General features: G+C 39.7%; 1 protein-coding gene across 1 annotated transcript in view; it reads left to right on the top strand.

Annotated features, from left to right (window-relative positions):
• LOC118990125 (dynein heavy chain 3, axonemal-like) overlaps window positions 1-17,008 on the top strand; it is a gene marked incomplete at its 3' end in the record, with an annotated part of 173,441 nt that overhangs the window by 20,497 nt on the left and 135,936 nt on the right. Inside the window, exons 8-10 of the mRNA XM_037050535.1 lie at window positions 8,393-8,518; window positions 9,617-9,812; window positions 11,494-11,673. Of these exons, the coding sequence (XP_036906430.1) occupies window positions 8,393-8,518; window positions 9,617-9,812; window positions 11,494-11,673 (502 nt within the window). The remainder of the gene's footprint in view (window positions 1-8,392; window positions 8,519-9,616; window positions 9,813-11,493; window positions 11,674-17,008) is intronic.

Here is a 17,008-nt window from a genome sequence, read left to right as displayed (position 1 = left end):
ACACAGTAGTTGTTTAATAAAGAAAGATACTTCTGTAACTACAAGCATGTTTATGGCCCCAAAACATAAATTAACCTAGAAATTAACAAGGAACACAGTCACAGGCTGGTAAAATTGCTAGAGGCTCAGTGCCTAGAGGATAATGCATGTGAGTTTAATTTGATTACATAATGAAGATGGGAAATTATTGAACCTCTAGCCTGTACTGAGAAGAAAGGATTCTTACTACCTGCATTTCAAGGCTCTGTAAAGAAAATTATATAGGCAACAAAGGCACAAAAATGAACCAGAATCATACATTAAGCTTTTGTCAGCTAAATCCAAAAAAATTTGCATGACAAAAATTTGTTAAGAAGGTGACATACAGATTAATTTTCTTATGTGACCTAAACAATTTAACTTTAAAAATTCTAAGCGGTTACTTAGTCACTTGTGAAGGGTGAGATATTTGGAGACAGAATGAGGGTTGTGGTCTAAAGAAAGAGTAAATTGGAGGAGTAGGACAGAGCGACTCCAGTTCTCATACCCCTGGAAGAAAATCCTGGCAGATCTACTGAGGAACAGTGCAGTCATTTCCCCAACCAACAATTCCCCAGCATTTATGAAAATAAGAGACCAGAGATAGTGACGAACCAGACAGCTACAGGTCGGTGGGATCTCAGGAATGTGAGTAAGGATGGAGGCGGTGGCTTCCCTCGGCCAGCACCTGGCAGCCTCGGAGCCACAACTGCCACCGTGGTCGGGGTCCAGAGGCTTCCGTCTGCAGCCAGAGTTGGAGGCGTCTGCCACAGTGGACTCATCAGGAGCCCAGCACACAGTGGAGCCTTGGGCCGGTTGCAGGGTCATTGGAAGAAAGCTGGCTCTCTCCCTCCCCATCTAGCTGGGGCTGGGTGGCACTGGGCAGAGACCTGACTGCCTGCATTTGCACGGATGGTGGCAAGGACAGGGGGCCATGTTCAGTTATGATCTCTGTGGTCGCCAGCCTGCCAGCACACCAGCCTGCCAGCCCACCAGCCCGGGAAATTTGAGAGGAGCATTGTTGTAACCAGTCAGGTTAAGGATTGGGCTGGGCTGAGAAGCAGGCTTTCTGGAGAAGTTTTTATTGGAAAGTGGACTGAGGTATTCTCTTACAAAGTCAGCTTGCCTTGCTTCTCACCCAGCCACAGGACTGGGAAGGACCATACCAGATCCCGTGGGACCCAGGCAGCCTGTTGGGTGTGCGGGCACCCGCACCCCGGTCTGGTAGCCTGGCTGGTGTGCGTGTGTATGCCTGCACCTACAACCCAGCCCACAGAGAGGTCCTGCTGAAACCAGAAAAACTGGAATGGACAGTTTGAAACCAACAAGGGAGGGTGTTTTTTTTTTCAGTAATTGTATATATTTTTTTAAATTTTATTATTGCTTTACCTTTCAATATTTTGTTCCTCTCCTTTCTTTTTTTCCTGTTTTAGTCCTTCTTCCTTTCATTCCAAACTTATTGCTTTTTCCTAACTTTTCCTGCCCTTTTTTTTGTGTGTTTGTTCATTTGTTTGTTGCTTTCTATACCACTGTAAATACTTCACAACACATCTCTCGGGTCTTACCCACTTTACAGATCCTGAATTCTATTACTGTAGTGAGTAACTCTACTTGCTCATGTGCTATACCTATTTACTATTCTTTACTCTCACCTTACCTCAAAATCTGACCACCCGCAACCTCACTGCTTTCTGGATCCAACTCACAAGCCTTCCCTCCCCAACAAGAGACTTTTCTTGTCTCCATTCTCTCTTAAAAGTGGCAAGTTGGCTTGAAGATTATGGTTAACACTATAGATAGCCTGGAGATCTTCTATCTCTTCTCTACTGGCTGTGACTGTAAATATCATAAAATACTCTCTCGCTGTCATAAACTGTTTTCCCTCGCCCTCCAACTGATCACAAAAAAAAGTAGGTGGAAGTGGAGAACACCAGGATAACTAAAGGAGACTGCACCACTGAATTTCAGGGGTATTCCACCACAGAAGTTCACACGATAAACCCAGGGAGTCAGAACAGATCAATTAAAGAAGCTGAGGCTAACAAGAAGAGTCTCACAAAAAAATGGGAAGACAAAGAAAGAATCCCCAAATTAAAGAAAAGAGGAAGCCTCAGAAACAATGCTAGATGTAATAGGGGCAAGTCAGCTATCAGATATTGAATTCAAAGCACTGGTTATCAAGAAACTCAAAGAGCTCACAATGAGCTACCAGAAACTACAGGGGAGCTACAATGAACTCACCGCAAACTATATCAACATGAAAAAGAAAATAGAAACTATGAGCAAGGGCCAAGAGGAAATGAAGAATACAATTTCTGAACTGAAGAACACCATGGAAGGAATGAAAAGCAGGATTGATAAGGCAGAAGATCGGATCAGCGAGTGGGAGGACAAAGTAGAAAGAAACTCCCAGAAAGAGCAAGAAAAGGAAAAGAGGCTCAGAAAGAATGAAGAGGGATTAAGAGAAATGCAAGACAATATGAAACGTAATAATATCCAAATAATAAGTATATCAGAAGGAGAAGAAGAAGAGCAAGGCATAGAAAATCTATTTGAAAAAGTAATGGTGGAAAATTTCTCTAATTTGGTGAGAGAAAAAGTCTCACAAATCCAGGAATCACAGAGAGTCCCAACCAAGAGGAACCCAAAGAGGCTCACTTCAAGAAACATCATCATTAAAATGGCAAAATTCCAAGACAAAGAGAGAATTTTAAAGGCAGCAAGGGAGAAAAAGGAAGTAACATACAAGGGAGCCCCAATAAGGTTAGCTACTGACTTCTCAATTGAAACACTCCAAGCAAGAAGAGAATGGCAAGAAATATTCTAAGTAATGAGAACCAGAGGCCTACAACCAAGGCTACTTTACCCAGCAAGGCTCTCAATCAAGATAGAAGGCCAAATAAAGAGCTTCCAAGACAAAAGAAGTCTAAAAAATTATACCTCCACCAAATCAGCTCTGCAAGAAATACTAAAAGGACTGCTTTAAGGAAAGAAAGGAAAAGAGAGAGACAAAGAAGAACATAGGTACCAAGATTGCAATGAATAATTACCTATCAATAATAACTTTAAACATAAATGGATTAAATGCTGCAATCAAAGGAATAGAATACCTGAATAGATAAGAAAGCATGACCCACAGATATGCTGCCTACAAGAGACTCACCTCAGGACCAAAGACCTACAGAGACTAAAACTGAAGTACTGGAAACAAATTTTCCAAGCAAATGGTCAAGAAAAAAACCTGGGGTATCAATACTCATCTCAGACAAAATAGTCTTCAAAAAAGGGCCACAAAGAGAGACCCAGAAGATCACTTCATAATACTCAAGGGAAGAATCCACCGAGAAGACATAAACATTGTAAGTATATATGCACCCAACATAGGAGCACCAAATATCTAAGGAAAATCTTAGAGGACTTCAATGAAGATATTGACAGCAACACAATTATAGTAGGGAATTTTAACACCCCACTATAACAAATGGACAGATCGTCCAAATAAAATATAAACAAAGATATAGCAGCAATAAACAACACCCTAGATGAAATGGACTTGATTGATATATTTAGAGCCCCTCATGCCAAAGAACCTAAATACACATTCTTTTCAAATGCACATGGAACATTTTCAAAGGTACACAAAACAAGCCTCAACAAATTCAAGAAAATAGAAATCATATCAAACATTTTCTCTGACCACAAGGGACTGAAATTAGAATCCAACACCCACCAAAAAACAAAATGCCCAAAATCATGGAGACTGAATGGTATGCTATTAAAGAATGAATGGGTCATGAATAAAATTAGGGAAGAAATCAAAAAGCTTCTGGAAAGAAATGAAAAGGAACTCATAACAAGTCAAAACATATGGGACACAGCGAAGGCAGTCCTGAGAGGGAAGTTCATAGAAATACAGGCTTCCCTAAAGAAGATAGCAACATTCAAACAAACAACCTAACCCTCGAGGAAGAACTCGAGGAACAACAACAAAGACAGCTCAGAGCAAGTAGAAAAAAAAGGAATTAACCAAGATCAGAACAGAGTTAAATGACATAGAGACTAAAAGCACAGTTCTAAAAATCAGTGAATCCAGGAGTTGGTTTTTTGAAAAGATAAACAAAAGAAAGAAGCTTTTAAGTAGGCTCCTCAAGAAAAGAAGAGAGAGGACCCAAATAAACACAATCAGAAATGAAAGAGGAGAAATTACAACTGATAATGCAGAAATAGAAGGGATTGTATGAAATTACTATGAAGAACTGTATGCAAAGAAATTTGAAATCCTAGGTGAAATGGACACATTTCTAGAAAAATATAACCTTCCAAACCTCAATGAAGAAGAAGCAGAAAATCTGAACAAACCAATATCAGCCGATCAAATTGAAGCAGTGATAAAAAAAAAAAAAACTTCCATCGCACAAAAGCCCTGGACCAGATGGTTTCACAGGAGAATTCTACAAAGCATTTAAGGAAGAGCTAACCTCTATCCTTCACAGACTATTCCAAAAAATCCAAAATGATGGAAAACTCCCAAACTCTATTATGAAGCCACCATCATCCTTATTCCAAAACCAGATAGAGACACAACAAAGAAAATTTCAGGGTAATATCACTGATGAACATAGATGCTAAAATCCTCAGCAGGATATTGGCAAATTGCATCCAACAACACATTATAAAGATTATATACCATGCCCAAGTGGGATTCATCCCAGGGATGCAAGGATGGTTCAATATCCACAAATCAGAAAATGTAATACATCACATAAACAAAAGCAAAGACAAAAACCACATGATCATATCAATAGATGTGGAAAAAGCTTTTGGTAAGGTACAACAACCATTTATGATAAATAAATCCATCGATTGCTGATTCCCACTCAGCAAAGTGGGAATAGAGCGAGCATTCCTCAATATAATAAAGGCCATATATGAAAGACCTGCAACCAACATCATACTCAATGGGCAAAAACTAAAATCTTTTCAACTAAGATCAGAAACAAGACAAGGTTGTCCACTATCACCACTTCTATTCAATATAGTATTGGAAGTTTTAGCCTCAGCGATTAGGCAAGAAAAGGAAATAAAAGGCATTCAAATTGGAAAGGAGGAAACAAAACTGTCATTGTTTGCAGATGACATGATAGTGTACATGGAGAATCCGAAAGACTCTACCCCAAAACTGCAGGAACTAATAAATGAATTTAGCAAAACAGTGGGATACAAGCCCTGGCTGGCATAGCTCAGTGGATTGAGCGCGGGCCTGCGAACCAGACGATCGCCGTTTGATTCCCAGTCAGGGCACATGCCTGGGTTGCAAACCGGTTCCTTGCAGGCTAACTACCAGCAGGGGATGCACAAAAGGCAACCATACATTGATGTTTCTCTCCCTCTCTCCTTCCCCTCTAAAAATAAATAAATAAAATCTTAAAAAAAAAAAAACAGTGGGATACAAAGTCAATATCCGGAGATCAAAGGCATTTTTGTATACTAAATGAATCAGCAGAAGCAGAAATCAAGAAAAGAATCCCATTCGATATAACAAAAACTAAAATAAAATATCTGGGAATAAATCTAACCAAGGAGGTAAAAGCCCTGTATGCAGAAAACTACACAACACTGAAGAAAGAAATCAAGGAAGACACAAACAAATGGAAACATATACTGTGTTCATGGATTGGAAGAATTAATGTCATCAAAATGTTCATACTACACAGAGCAATTTTCAAATTTAATGCAATACCTATTAAAGCACCAATGGCATATTTCACAGACATAGAACAAACACTTCAAAAATTTATATGGAACCATAAACAACCCCGAATAGCAGATGCAATTTTGAAAAAGAAGAACAAAGTAGGAGGGATCAAAATACCTGATACCAAACTGTATTACAAGGCCACTGTAATCAAAACAGCCTGGTACTGGCATAAAAACAGGCACATAGACCAATGGAACAGAACAGAGAACCCAGAAATAAACCCAAGTCTCTACAGTCCATTAATTTTCAACAAAGGGAGTAGTAACATTAAATGGAGTAAAGATAGCCTCTTCAACAAATGTTGTTGGGAGAACTGGCCAGCTACATGCAAAAAATGAAACTTGAGGCCCAACTTACACCATATACCAAAATTAATTCAAGGTGGATAAAAGACTTAAATATAAGCTGTGACACCATTAAATCCTAGAGGAGAACATTGGCAGGAAAATATCAGATATTTCACGCAGCAACATTTTTACTGATATGTCCCCTAGAGCAAGGAATATAATGGAAAGAATAAACAAATGGGATCTCATCAAAATTAAAAGCTTTTGCACGGTTAAATAAAACAGTATTAAAAAGAGAACCAACTATATGGGAAAGCGTAGTTGCCAATGACACCTCAGACAAAGGTTTAATCTCCAAAATATACAAAGAATTTACATGATGTCACTCTCAGAAGACAACTAACCCAATTAAAAAATGGGAAAAGGACTTGAACAGACACTTCTGCAACGAAGACATGCAGAGCATCCAGAGACACATGAAAAGGGTGCTCAATATCACTAGGTATCAGAGAGATGCAAATTAAAACCACAATGAGATATCGCTTTGCACCAGTCAGAATGGCTATCATAAACAAAGCAATAAACAACAAATGTTGGAGAGGTTGTGAGGAAAATGGGACTCTATTCTGCTGTTGGTGGGATTGCAGACTGGTACAACCATTATGGAAAACAGTATGGAATTTTCCCAGAAAACTAAAATTGGACCTGCCTTTTGACCCAGCAATTCCACTGCTAGGATTGTATCCTAAGAACCCTAAAACATCAATCCAAAAGAACCTATGCACCCCAATGTTCATAGCAGCACAATTTACAATAGCCAAGAGTTGGGGGCAACCTAGGTGCCCATCAGTAAATGAATGAATCAAAAACTGTGGTACATATACACAGTGGAATTCTATGCAGCAGAAGGAAAGAAGGAGCTTCTACCCTTTGCAACAGCATGGGTGGAACTGGTAAGCATTTCCTGAGTGAAATAAGCCAGGTGTTGAAGTACAAATACCATATAATCTCACCTTTAACAGGAAGCTAAACAACAAATCCAACAAGCAAGCAAAATATAACCAAAGACACTGAAATAGGAAATGGGGGGACAGCAACCAGAGGGGAGAGGGGAGGGAATTTCAGGGAAAATAGGGGAGTGATTTAGAGGAACAAATATAAAGGATACATGGACAACAACTAAGAACGGTGGAAATGGGAGGGAGGGGGGAGCACGGCGTGGTGGGTTTGGATGTAAGTAACAGACAGAAAACTGTACTTGAAAAATAATTAAATAAATTTTAAAAAGAGTAAATTTACTGACCATTGTTGGTAGTTTATTAGAAGTCAATTAAAGATGTGTAATATAATTATCAGGTGGTGAATAGGGCCATTCTGGGGTTGAATAACGAATGTGGTGTGTGAGGTCCTCAGTTTCTTTGTTTCCCTGGTAGTGCTCTGTGACTGGCCATACAAGATAAAGACTAAGTTCCCCACCTCCCCCAAAAAGGAATCAAGGCTGCTGGGCTTTAGGAGGAAGAGTGCCTGAAAGTCATTACAGCGGGTAATGAAAAAAAGAAGGAAAATCTGAGACAAGCTAAGAAATAGAGAGAGGTCTCGTTGGGGAAGTGGTAGGCACTGATGATTTAAAAGAGTGATTTATAAATGCATAGAATAGATGTCAGGAAGATAAATGGTGGTCCTAAGAGCTGGAAAAGCACTTGGAGAGTGTGGCAAAAGGCAATTTATTCATTGATATGAAAGAAATAGGAAGAGATAGCATCACAGAGGAGGGCATTCATCCAACAAATATATTCTGAGTGTCTGCATCATGTAAGGCAGTGTGCTAAGGGAAGTGCTATGTATGTGTCTTGGTGGAACTGTCAGGAATAGGTCTATAGGGTTTTGAGAGTTCAGACCAAAGCTCTCCTCCAAGTTTTCTTGAGTAGCTCAACAACCCACTTGATTGCGAAGGTGGTACTTTGCTCACCCTGTCCCCTGTGTCTTCTGTTGTAAATACCTTTGATTGGTCCCTTTGATATCCTAGTTCCCGGCCAGCCAAATAGGAAATTGGTGCCAAAACCTCCTCCCCAGATGGGTTACCCAGCATGAAATATATGAAAACTCGGTGAGCACCGAGTTGCATTAACTCATTTATCTACTCTTTGCAAGAGTTTTTGTGGACTATCCACTCCCTCTCAGACTCCCAAATTTTTCACATATACTTAGTTTTGGTTTGTTTAAATCTCCTCTTACTAAAGAAAGAGAATATATGCCCCGTGAGCTCATCCTACACAATATGTCCTTAAGCACCTTCTCAGCTGACTTGGTTTCTCCCTTTCTTTGGCAGATTCAGAGACCTCAGGTTTGTTCGAACAGCAGAATTACTGGCAGAGAAACTGCCACTTCAGCCCCACGAGTATCGAGATGTAATCCAGAAACACTGCACGGAAACACGTCACATCCTCCTCAACAAGTCAGTGTCTGGTCGTAGAGTGTGGCTGCCTCACAGGGTTGGAAATACAGAACAGTGGCTCCCAGCCAGGGGATGCACAGTCTCCGCTGACATCTTTCTCTGTCCTCTTCCTTTCAGTGTCCCTCCTCCCCCACTTTTGTGTCTCCTCAGATCCACTGCTCTCCAAACCAGTCTCCCTCTGACTTTTTAAACTCATTAGCATTCATTGTGAGGTGCCACTTCCACCCCCCTCCACTGAAATCCCCGAGGCCTTGCTGGGTTACAGTACAGTACAATCAAATGATGTGTTCAGGTGGCCCAAATAAACATCCACAAGGTTCCATGGTTAGGGGGTTTTCAGGCACTTAGAGTATTCTTTTTTCTTAGCAAATGCATGCAGGACTAAGTCCGGAGCCAGAGAAATCCCTTATATAAAATGATGATGATAATACCTACCATTGTGTTTGTATTATTAGAGAATATGTATGTATATGCAATAGCTGGTACACAGTAGCTGCTTAGTAATGTGATTGTTATTACTAGATTGCTAGAGTAGTAGTTTTCTGGCAATCAGAAAAGAGATGTAATGGAATGAAAAGACCAGTGGTTCCCACTGAAAATTGAGAATTAGAATTTGGGGGAAGTATAAAGAAAGGAACAATGGGGCATCTTTTGGTTTTCTAATTTCTCCTCTCAACTTCTGAACAGCCATTGCCATGAAGTTTCTCCTCTTGCATTTTCTTTCTATTTTCCTCTTTTTTCTCTTTCCTCCTAAAAAGTCTGAAGCAGTGACCAAGCGTTTAGCTGGGAGAAACGTTGCACAAAACATTCCAGTTCCTTAGGCTTCTTCACCCCAATCTCTGATTATAATGGAAAAACTATAGACTCTCTCAGCCAAATGTGGCACCAGTGTCCTCTCTCCATCTGGGTATTGCTAATAGAAGAATAATATCTCAATTCAAATCTTAGTACTTTCTCCTCAGGAAAGGGATGTTGGCAAGTGAGATGACCAAGGGTATAAAAGGACCAATTGGCAAAGCTGCTGTCTGCTTTCTTGCAGAGAGTGAATTTCTTGGAGTTTGGAAGCTGTTCTCCTTTGAATGCCCCCTGTCATTGCAGGTGGATCCCCACCTGTGCCCAGCTTTTTCTCTCCTGGAAGGAGCAGTGGGTCCATTTTGCTCCCCAAAGTGACTATGGCTCCTCTCGTAACATTGAGGAATATTTCGCTTCTGTTGCATCATTCATGTCACTCCAGCTCAGAGAGTTAGTCATGAAGTCTCTCGAGGATCTTGTTTCCTTTTTCATGATACACAAGGTATGTAGGGGACCATAAAGAGGCCCTTCTGAGGGGAAACAACCAAGATAGAATCAGGATTCCATTAGCTACAAGCCAGAACAAAAAATAAAATTCTTGATTTGCACACACTTCGGGTCATTATTAGTTTACAAACTAGTAATATAAATACACAGCAAGCTTTCCTGAGATAATTACCTACTCTTAATTGAGTAAAAATATACAGAAATGGAAAAGTTGTTAAGAAAAATTACAGAAAGATTGAATAAAATTGAATACATCCCTTTTATAGTAGGGAGTGTGGTCACTTTTTCACCCTCTCTGTTAAAGGACAGGGTTGAAAAGGTGTTGTTACCAACCATTACCTTGATGTTTAGGGAGTATTAGATGTATCATTGCAGGTACTGACTTTTGTTATTTGGTATTTCAAAGGGGCATGCCTAAAAACAAAAGGCTTGGTTGACCTAATTAATAACTTCATGCAACTACTTCAGTGAATTGGAAATAAAAACTAAAAACACTAAGTCCTGATTTTCAGAGTATCATAGCATCCTCTCAACTTAGAGAGCCTGGAGATCAAGGAAGATTCCTTTGGATTTTATGTCATATGGACATCTTACCTTAAAAAGAATAATAAGAAGTTAAAGTTGCCTGCTCATAGAAAGTTAAGTTTGAGCATTTTTCCAAATGAAATAATGAAAAACAGTTGACGTTTTGCTCAAAAAATATAGAAACAAGTAATGTTGAATTTAGACTGCCATGTTAGCACCTTAATGAGGACTAAACCATAGGTGTCACTGTAGCCTTCTACTCTACCAAGCACAAGACTCATATGTGTGAACAAATCTTACTCTAAAATTCCACACAGAAGGATCTTCATATATCTGAAAGAAGGGGGGAATTTATGGGTTGTAAGTGCCCAACATATGTTTGTCAATCATATTTAAACTGCTCTAGAAATGTCTAAAAGCAATTAGACAAGTACTTCACAGCTGCCCTATGGCAATTTCATTAGGCACTGTTATTTATGAAAGGCATCTTATATTACTAGCCTGTATAGAGAATTAAGAATATCTCAACACCAATATTGTTGTTGTAGGGAATCCTGACATTCTGAGTGTCTAAAATAGACTACAGGTTTATTAGCAACTTCATTTGAGGTGTACAGGTAATTAACTATATGTTTGGATTTAGTCAACAAATTTTTATTGAACATCTACTATGTATTAAATGCCATATTGGATATTTTGGAAGAGGTAGGTGGTTCAGACACAGGTTGTGCCCTCAGGTTTAGAGTAGAATAGAAAAAATAAGATGGACATCTAAATCTCTATAGGAAAGAAAGATGAAGTAGAAATATGAAAGTTCACAAGTGGAAGAGATAATATATTGCTGGAGAACAGGCAGACTTCAAAGGGAAAGGATTTTGAGATGAATCTTGAAGGATGGAAAGGATTTGGAAATACTGATCCAGAAATTTCCAAGCAAAGTAGACCTACTGAGTAAATAACTATGGCATAGAAGAAGAGGATGAGCTCAGGGTGGACTAAGCCATTTGCAGCCCACATTTTAAGTATGAGTAGTGTGTGATACTCTTCACTTCCTCTTCTGATGCCCATAGTACTAGGAATGGTAAAATCCACTCCCTTGGTTTTGGAAGGCCCCATTTTATGACTGTTACCATGGTTTATGTCTCCTAAAGAATGGGAATGACTTTGAGGAGCCCTACCAAGAGATGGAGTTCTTTACACCTCAGCTAATTATGATCAAACTTGAAGTCAACGAGCCCATTATTGTCTTTAATCCATCTTTTGATGAATGCTGGGAGTTAATACACAGCTCTTTCTTGGAAATTATTAATAACTCTAAGAGAATCCCCAAGGTAACATTCACCTAATCATTTGTACTGTTTTTTGCTTATTGCATAAAATGTATTTAAAATAGTCATTTATATAAAATATTCAGTCAAGGAGTTTGACTTTGGGAGATCTATCCTGAGGCTTCTCTCTTGACTCCAGGAGGAGTATTTGTACCATAAAGAAATGTCTATGCATCCCATAAGTGTGCATGTAACAAGAGCATTAAGAGTTACTTTGTGAGAGAAAAAAAAGAATTATTTTGTGGATTAATAGGTGACCCCCTTCATAGTGCCAACCTAGAAAGAATAGAGGTGTCCCAAGCTGTATCCAACTTGGGTTGATAATTCATGATGTAACAGCTACCACAAACTTGCCAAGAATCTTCATAAAACTATATCTAATTTAAATCTTGAAGTACCTACCATGTGTTTTTTGTTTGTTTGTTGAACCACTCTCTGTGTCTACAGAATAGAGTAAAGCCTCCCTTCTGAACCCAAGCCCTTTCCAGGATGGCATTACTAATCAGATTCCAGACATTTGTTAATCAATTCTTAGGACTGGGCCAGATCACCCACAAGAGTGTGATTATTTTGTGCGTCACCTTCTGTTTTCCTCTGGGTGGTTGGTGTGGCAAGGGGGCCAGTGTTCAGGCTCACATAGGGAAGAAACCTGTGGGTATTCCTTTTCCTCCCATCCTACCTCCCATCCTACCTCCCAACCACACACTGTGTATCATACTTGGATGCTCTTAAACTCTTTCCTCTCTGTAGTTCCATACTTATAGGGCTGGTTGTAAGAGCTTAAGGTTCAACTTGGGTTTGTAGAGAAGCATGTGAAACTAGTGCTCCAGTTGCTTTCACTCAAAATTTGGGGCTTTGAACCCAACCAAACCTGGTTAACAAGAAAACTGGGTATCCCGAGGAAGAAAATGAAAGAGCAGAGCCTATGGTTTGGAAGGATCAATGTGGGGCTTGGGGATAGAAGAGATGCACACTGCTTGAGCTCTGTGACACTGCTTGTGAACAACAATATCTGCAAGGCATCTAGGCTGGGAGAACCCAGGGCTCACATGGCTGCCACTGAAAACAGCTCACTCACCAGTGAGTTAGCATTAGATTCGGTGGATTATAATGACAAGAAGACATCATTACAGGTCACAGTTTGTACCAGGTTTGAAAGCTATAACCAAGTGACAACCAACTTTATCAGACTATGAGGAAAAGCAGCACAGACCCAGAGTTCTCCATATAGAGATACACACAACTCTGGTTCCCACCCGAAATGACTTAGACTGTTTTATCTCTGAACTGGGTAGTGAAAATTGTAAAGAATAGTTCTTTAAGTTAGTATCTAAGGAAACTAAGAACAGCAATAGATAGTCTCCCAGTCACTACCAGTCTTGCCTTATTAATGGTTAAACGTGAATTTTAGAAGTTGGAAAAAAGTCAGCATGAGATTTTTGATAATAGCTCTCAAGGGAAAGAAGAAAAACATATTTGTGAGGAAGTTGCTGAAGGAAACCAAAGTATGTTTTAGAAAATACTTGTCTGTTTTTTAGATTTTATTTATTTATCTCTAGAGGGGAAGGGAAGGAGAGAGGGGGAGAAATATCAATGCATGGTTGCATCTCATGCATCCCCCGCTGGGAACTGGCTGGCAACCCAGGCACGCACCCTGACTGGGAATCGAAACGTGATCCTTTGGTTCTCAGGCCTGCACTCAATCCACTGAGCTACACCAGCCAGGGCTGTTGTAGAAAATACTTGTCTTAATAAAAATAAAATTGAAGGAGTTTCAGTCAAGATAGCAGTGTAGGTAAATGTGGTACCCAAATTCTCCCACAACCACATCAAAGCTACAACTAAACTATAGAACAACCATCATTCAGAATCACTTGAAGTTTAGCTAAACACAAGTCTTATAACTAAAGATATAAAGAGGCTGCCACATCAAGACTGATATGAGGGACAGAGACTCAGGACAGGCTGGTATCACACCCACATGTGGTGAATAAAAGTCAAGAGGGATATCTTGGCCACAGAGGTCCCCCCTGAGGAGCAAGGGGTCCCAGCCCCACAGCAGGTGCTCCAGCCCAGAGTGGAAGAAAGAGAAGTCCCCCTAACTTGTGGCTATAAAAACCAGCTCAGATTGTAGCTGAGTGAGACAGAGAGCTTCTGAAGTCCCAGGAATTCCTCTTAAAGAATCCTTGTATGGACTTACTCAGACTCACTCACTCACTCTGAGGTCTAGCACTGGGGCACCAGCAATAAATGGGAAGGAACTGAATAGTCTTGGATCAGGGCATGAGCTGGAGTGGGGCAGCTTTTCCCAGACAAAAGTGCTGGCAGAGGCCATTGTTCCAGTTTTGGGATCTCCCCTGCAACACAGAGCCCCCAGGGGGTACCATATCTGAGTCTCCATCAATTTGGCTAACATTGTTAGCCCCATCCTGATGATTCCTTGGAGATCTCACCCTACCAAACTTGCATACTCCATTCCAAGTTAATTCCAGAGGCTGTTCCATACAAATGTCCTGTCTTGGTTCATTTTTTGGACTTCCAAAACAAGCAGCATTTGGCCTTGCTATGTACTTCTTGCTAAATGGCCCCAAGCCTGGCACTAGTGGCAGCTGGCCTTGGCTTGCACCTTGATCTTTCCTGCACACCTCTAAGCCCCACAAGTAGCAGTCATCTGCAGACTTTTTTATAGCTAATGCCAGGTGGCCCCAGGTAGAACATAGGCAGTGGCTGACCTTGGCCTCTGAGGAGGCCCCAGAGCCATCTCACACAGTGGACAACATTAGATCATGTTGTCCACCCAACCTCCTCCACAAGAATACACTCAATGGGTGGACTCAGCAGGCATCAGAGACCTACTTGAAGTAAGTCGTGCTCTGTGAGGTTGGCCACTGCACAGCTGATCTTTTCTGGTGGTTGCAGCTGGTCCTTGCAACCAACTGGCCTGGGGCAGAGGGGCAGGTCACTCCCTCCCATTGAGGTTTGTTCCAACAACAATCAAGGCTCAACTACTATAGGAGGGTGTACCCGGACCATACAACCGGAGCATATCTGAAGAGAACAGCTTGAGTGATTAAGGAGGCTGGGCCCTTGGACCCTAGAAAATACACCTACACATAAGTGCACTCTACAAGCCCAGGAGCCATAGCAGGTCTACCTAAGACATAGAAACAAACATGGGGAGGCAGCTAAAATGAGGTTATAAAGAAACGTGTCCCAAACGAAAGAGCAGAACAAAATTCCAAGAAAAGAACTAACCAAAATGGAGACACACAATTTACTCAATGCAGAGTTCAAAACACTGTTTAAAAGGATCCTTAATGAACTTAGGGGCAGGGTGGATGAAGTTAGTGAAAACTTCAACAAAAAGATAGCAAACATAAAAACCAGTCAGAAATAAAGAATATACTAACTGAAATGAAGAATACATTGCAGAGAATAAATGGTGGAGTAGATGAAGCAGAGGATCAAAACAAATTTGGAAAACAGGGAAGCAGAAAACACCCAATCAGAACAGCAAGAAGAAAAAAAAAAAGAATCCAAAAGAAATGATGCTAGCATAGGAGTCTCTGGGACAACTTCAAGCTTACCAACATTTGCATCATGGGGGTGCCAGAAGGAGAAGAGAGAGAGAGAGCAAGGAATTGGAAGCCTATGTGAAAAAAAAATAATCATGGAAAAGTTCCCTAAGCTGGTGAATGAAATAAATACTCAAGTCTCGGGAGCATACAGTCCCAAACACGATAAACCCAAAGAGGACCACAGCAAAATACATCATAATTAAAATGCCAAAGGTTAAAGACAGAGTTAGAAAAGCAGTTCATTATCTACAAGGGAGCTCCCATAAGACTTTCAGCTGATTTATAAACAGAAACTGCAGGCCAGAATGGATTGGCAAGAAATAGTCAAAGTGATAAAAAGCAAAGTAGATAGCCATGATTAATCTACCCAGCAAAGCTATCATTTAGAATTCAAGGACAGATAAAGAGCTTCCCAGAAAGAAAATCTAAAGGAGTTTGTCACCACCGAACCAGTATTATAAGAAATGGTAAAGAGTCTTTTTAAAGAAGAAGAAAAAATAAAATAAATAAATAATAAAATGGCAATAAATACATACCATCTATCAATAATTACTCTAAATACAAATAGACTAAATGCTCCAATCAAAAGACATATAGAGGATAAATGAAAAATGAAACAAGACCTGTACATATGCTGTTTATAAGAGACTCATTTCAGATTGAAAGATACATACAGACTGAAAGTAAATGGGTGGAAGAAAGTATTTTATGAAAATGGAAACAAGCAAAAAAGCTGGGGTAATGATACTTATATGAGACAATATAGACTTGAAAACAAAGGCTCTGTAATAAGAGACAAAGAAGGACCCAACAATTTCACTTCTGTGTATTTAGTTGAAGAAACCCAAAACACTAAATTCAAAAGTCATATGCATCCATATGTTTAATGCAGCATTATGTTCAATAGTCAAGATATGAAAGCAATCTAAGTGTCTATCGATAGATTGAATAGATAAAGAACAAGTGGTGCATATGTACAATGAAATATGACTCAACCATTGAATAAAATCTTGCCATCTGCAACAACATGGACAGACATAGAGGGTATTGTACTAAGTGAAATAAGTCAGACAGAGGAAGGCAAATGTTATATGATTTCATTTATATGTGGAATCTAGAAAACAAAATAAGCAAGAACAGAAACAGATTCATAGCTACAAAGCACATTTTAATGGTTGCCAAATGGGAGGGAGCTTGGGGGCAGGTGAAAAGGGGAAGGGATTAAGAAGTACAAATTCAAGATGTAACAATCCTGGGGATGTAAACTACAGCATAGGGATTATTATTGTAGTAGTTGGATGTTGTCAGATGGGTACTAGATTTATGGGATAATCACTTAGTAAGTTATATAATGTCTATTCACTACATTGTACACCTAAAACTAATATAAGATTGTATGTCAACTGTAATAGAAAAATAAAAAATTGTTTAAAGTCAAAAAATAAATTAAAAAATAAAATTAAGGAAGACATGAATACTGTTCTAATACAATACTGATTGGAATACAAAGAGGTGAATGAGAAGCAAAAAGTGGATGAGGTAAAAGAAGGGTTTCTGAAAAATCAAAAATCAAAAAATAAGCAGAATTTTAATCAGCATTAGCAACCATTACTATCATCATCAGAAATAATATATATTTAACTATGGAAAGGTCTGCTCATGCCAGTCTCTCTCCTGCTGGTGCATCTTCTCACTTAAGAGTGCCATCAAAATGCCAAAGTTGAAATGTACTGGCATAAGCACTGAGAGTGATGACAAAA

Source organism: Sturnira hondurensis, unplaced genomic scaffold (assembly GCF_014824575.4).
Source record: "Sturnira hondurensis isolate 20B ecotype Veracruz unplaced genomic scaffold, ASM1482457v3 Scaffold0006805, whole genome shotgun sequence".
Lineage (NCBI taxonomy): Eukaryota > Metazoa > Chordata > Mammalia > Chiroptera > Phyllostomidae > Sturnira > Sturnira hondurensis.
This window is presented reverse-complemented; position numbering and strand designations above follow the sequence as displayed.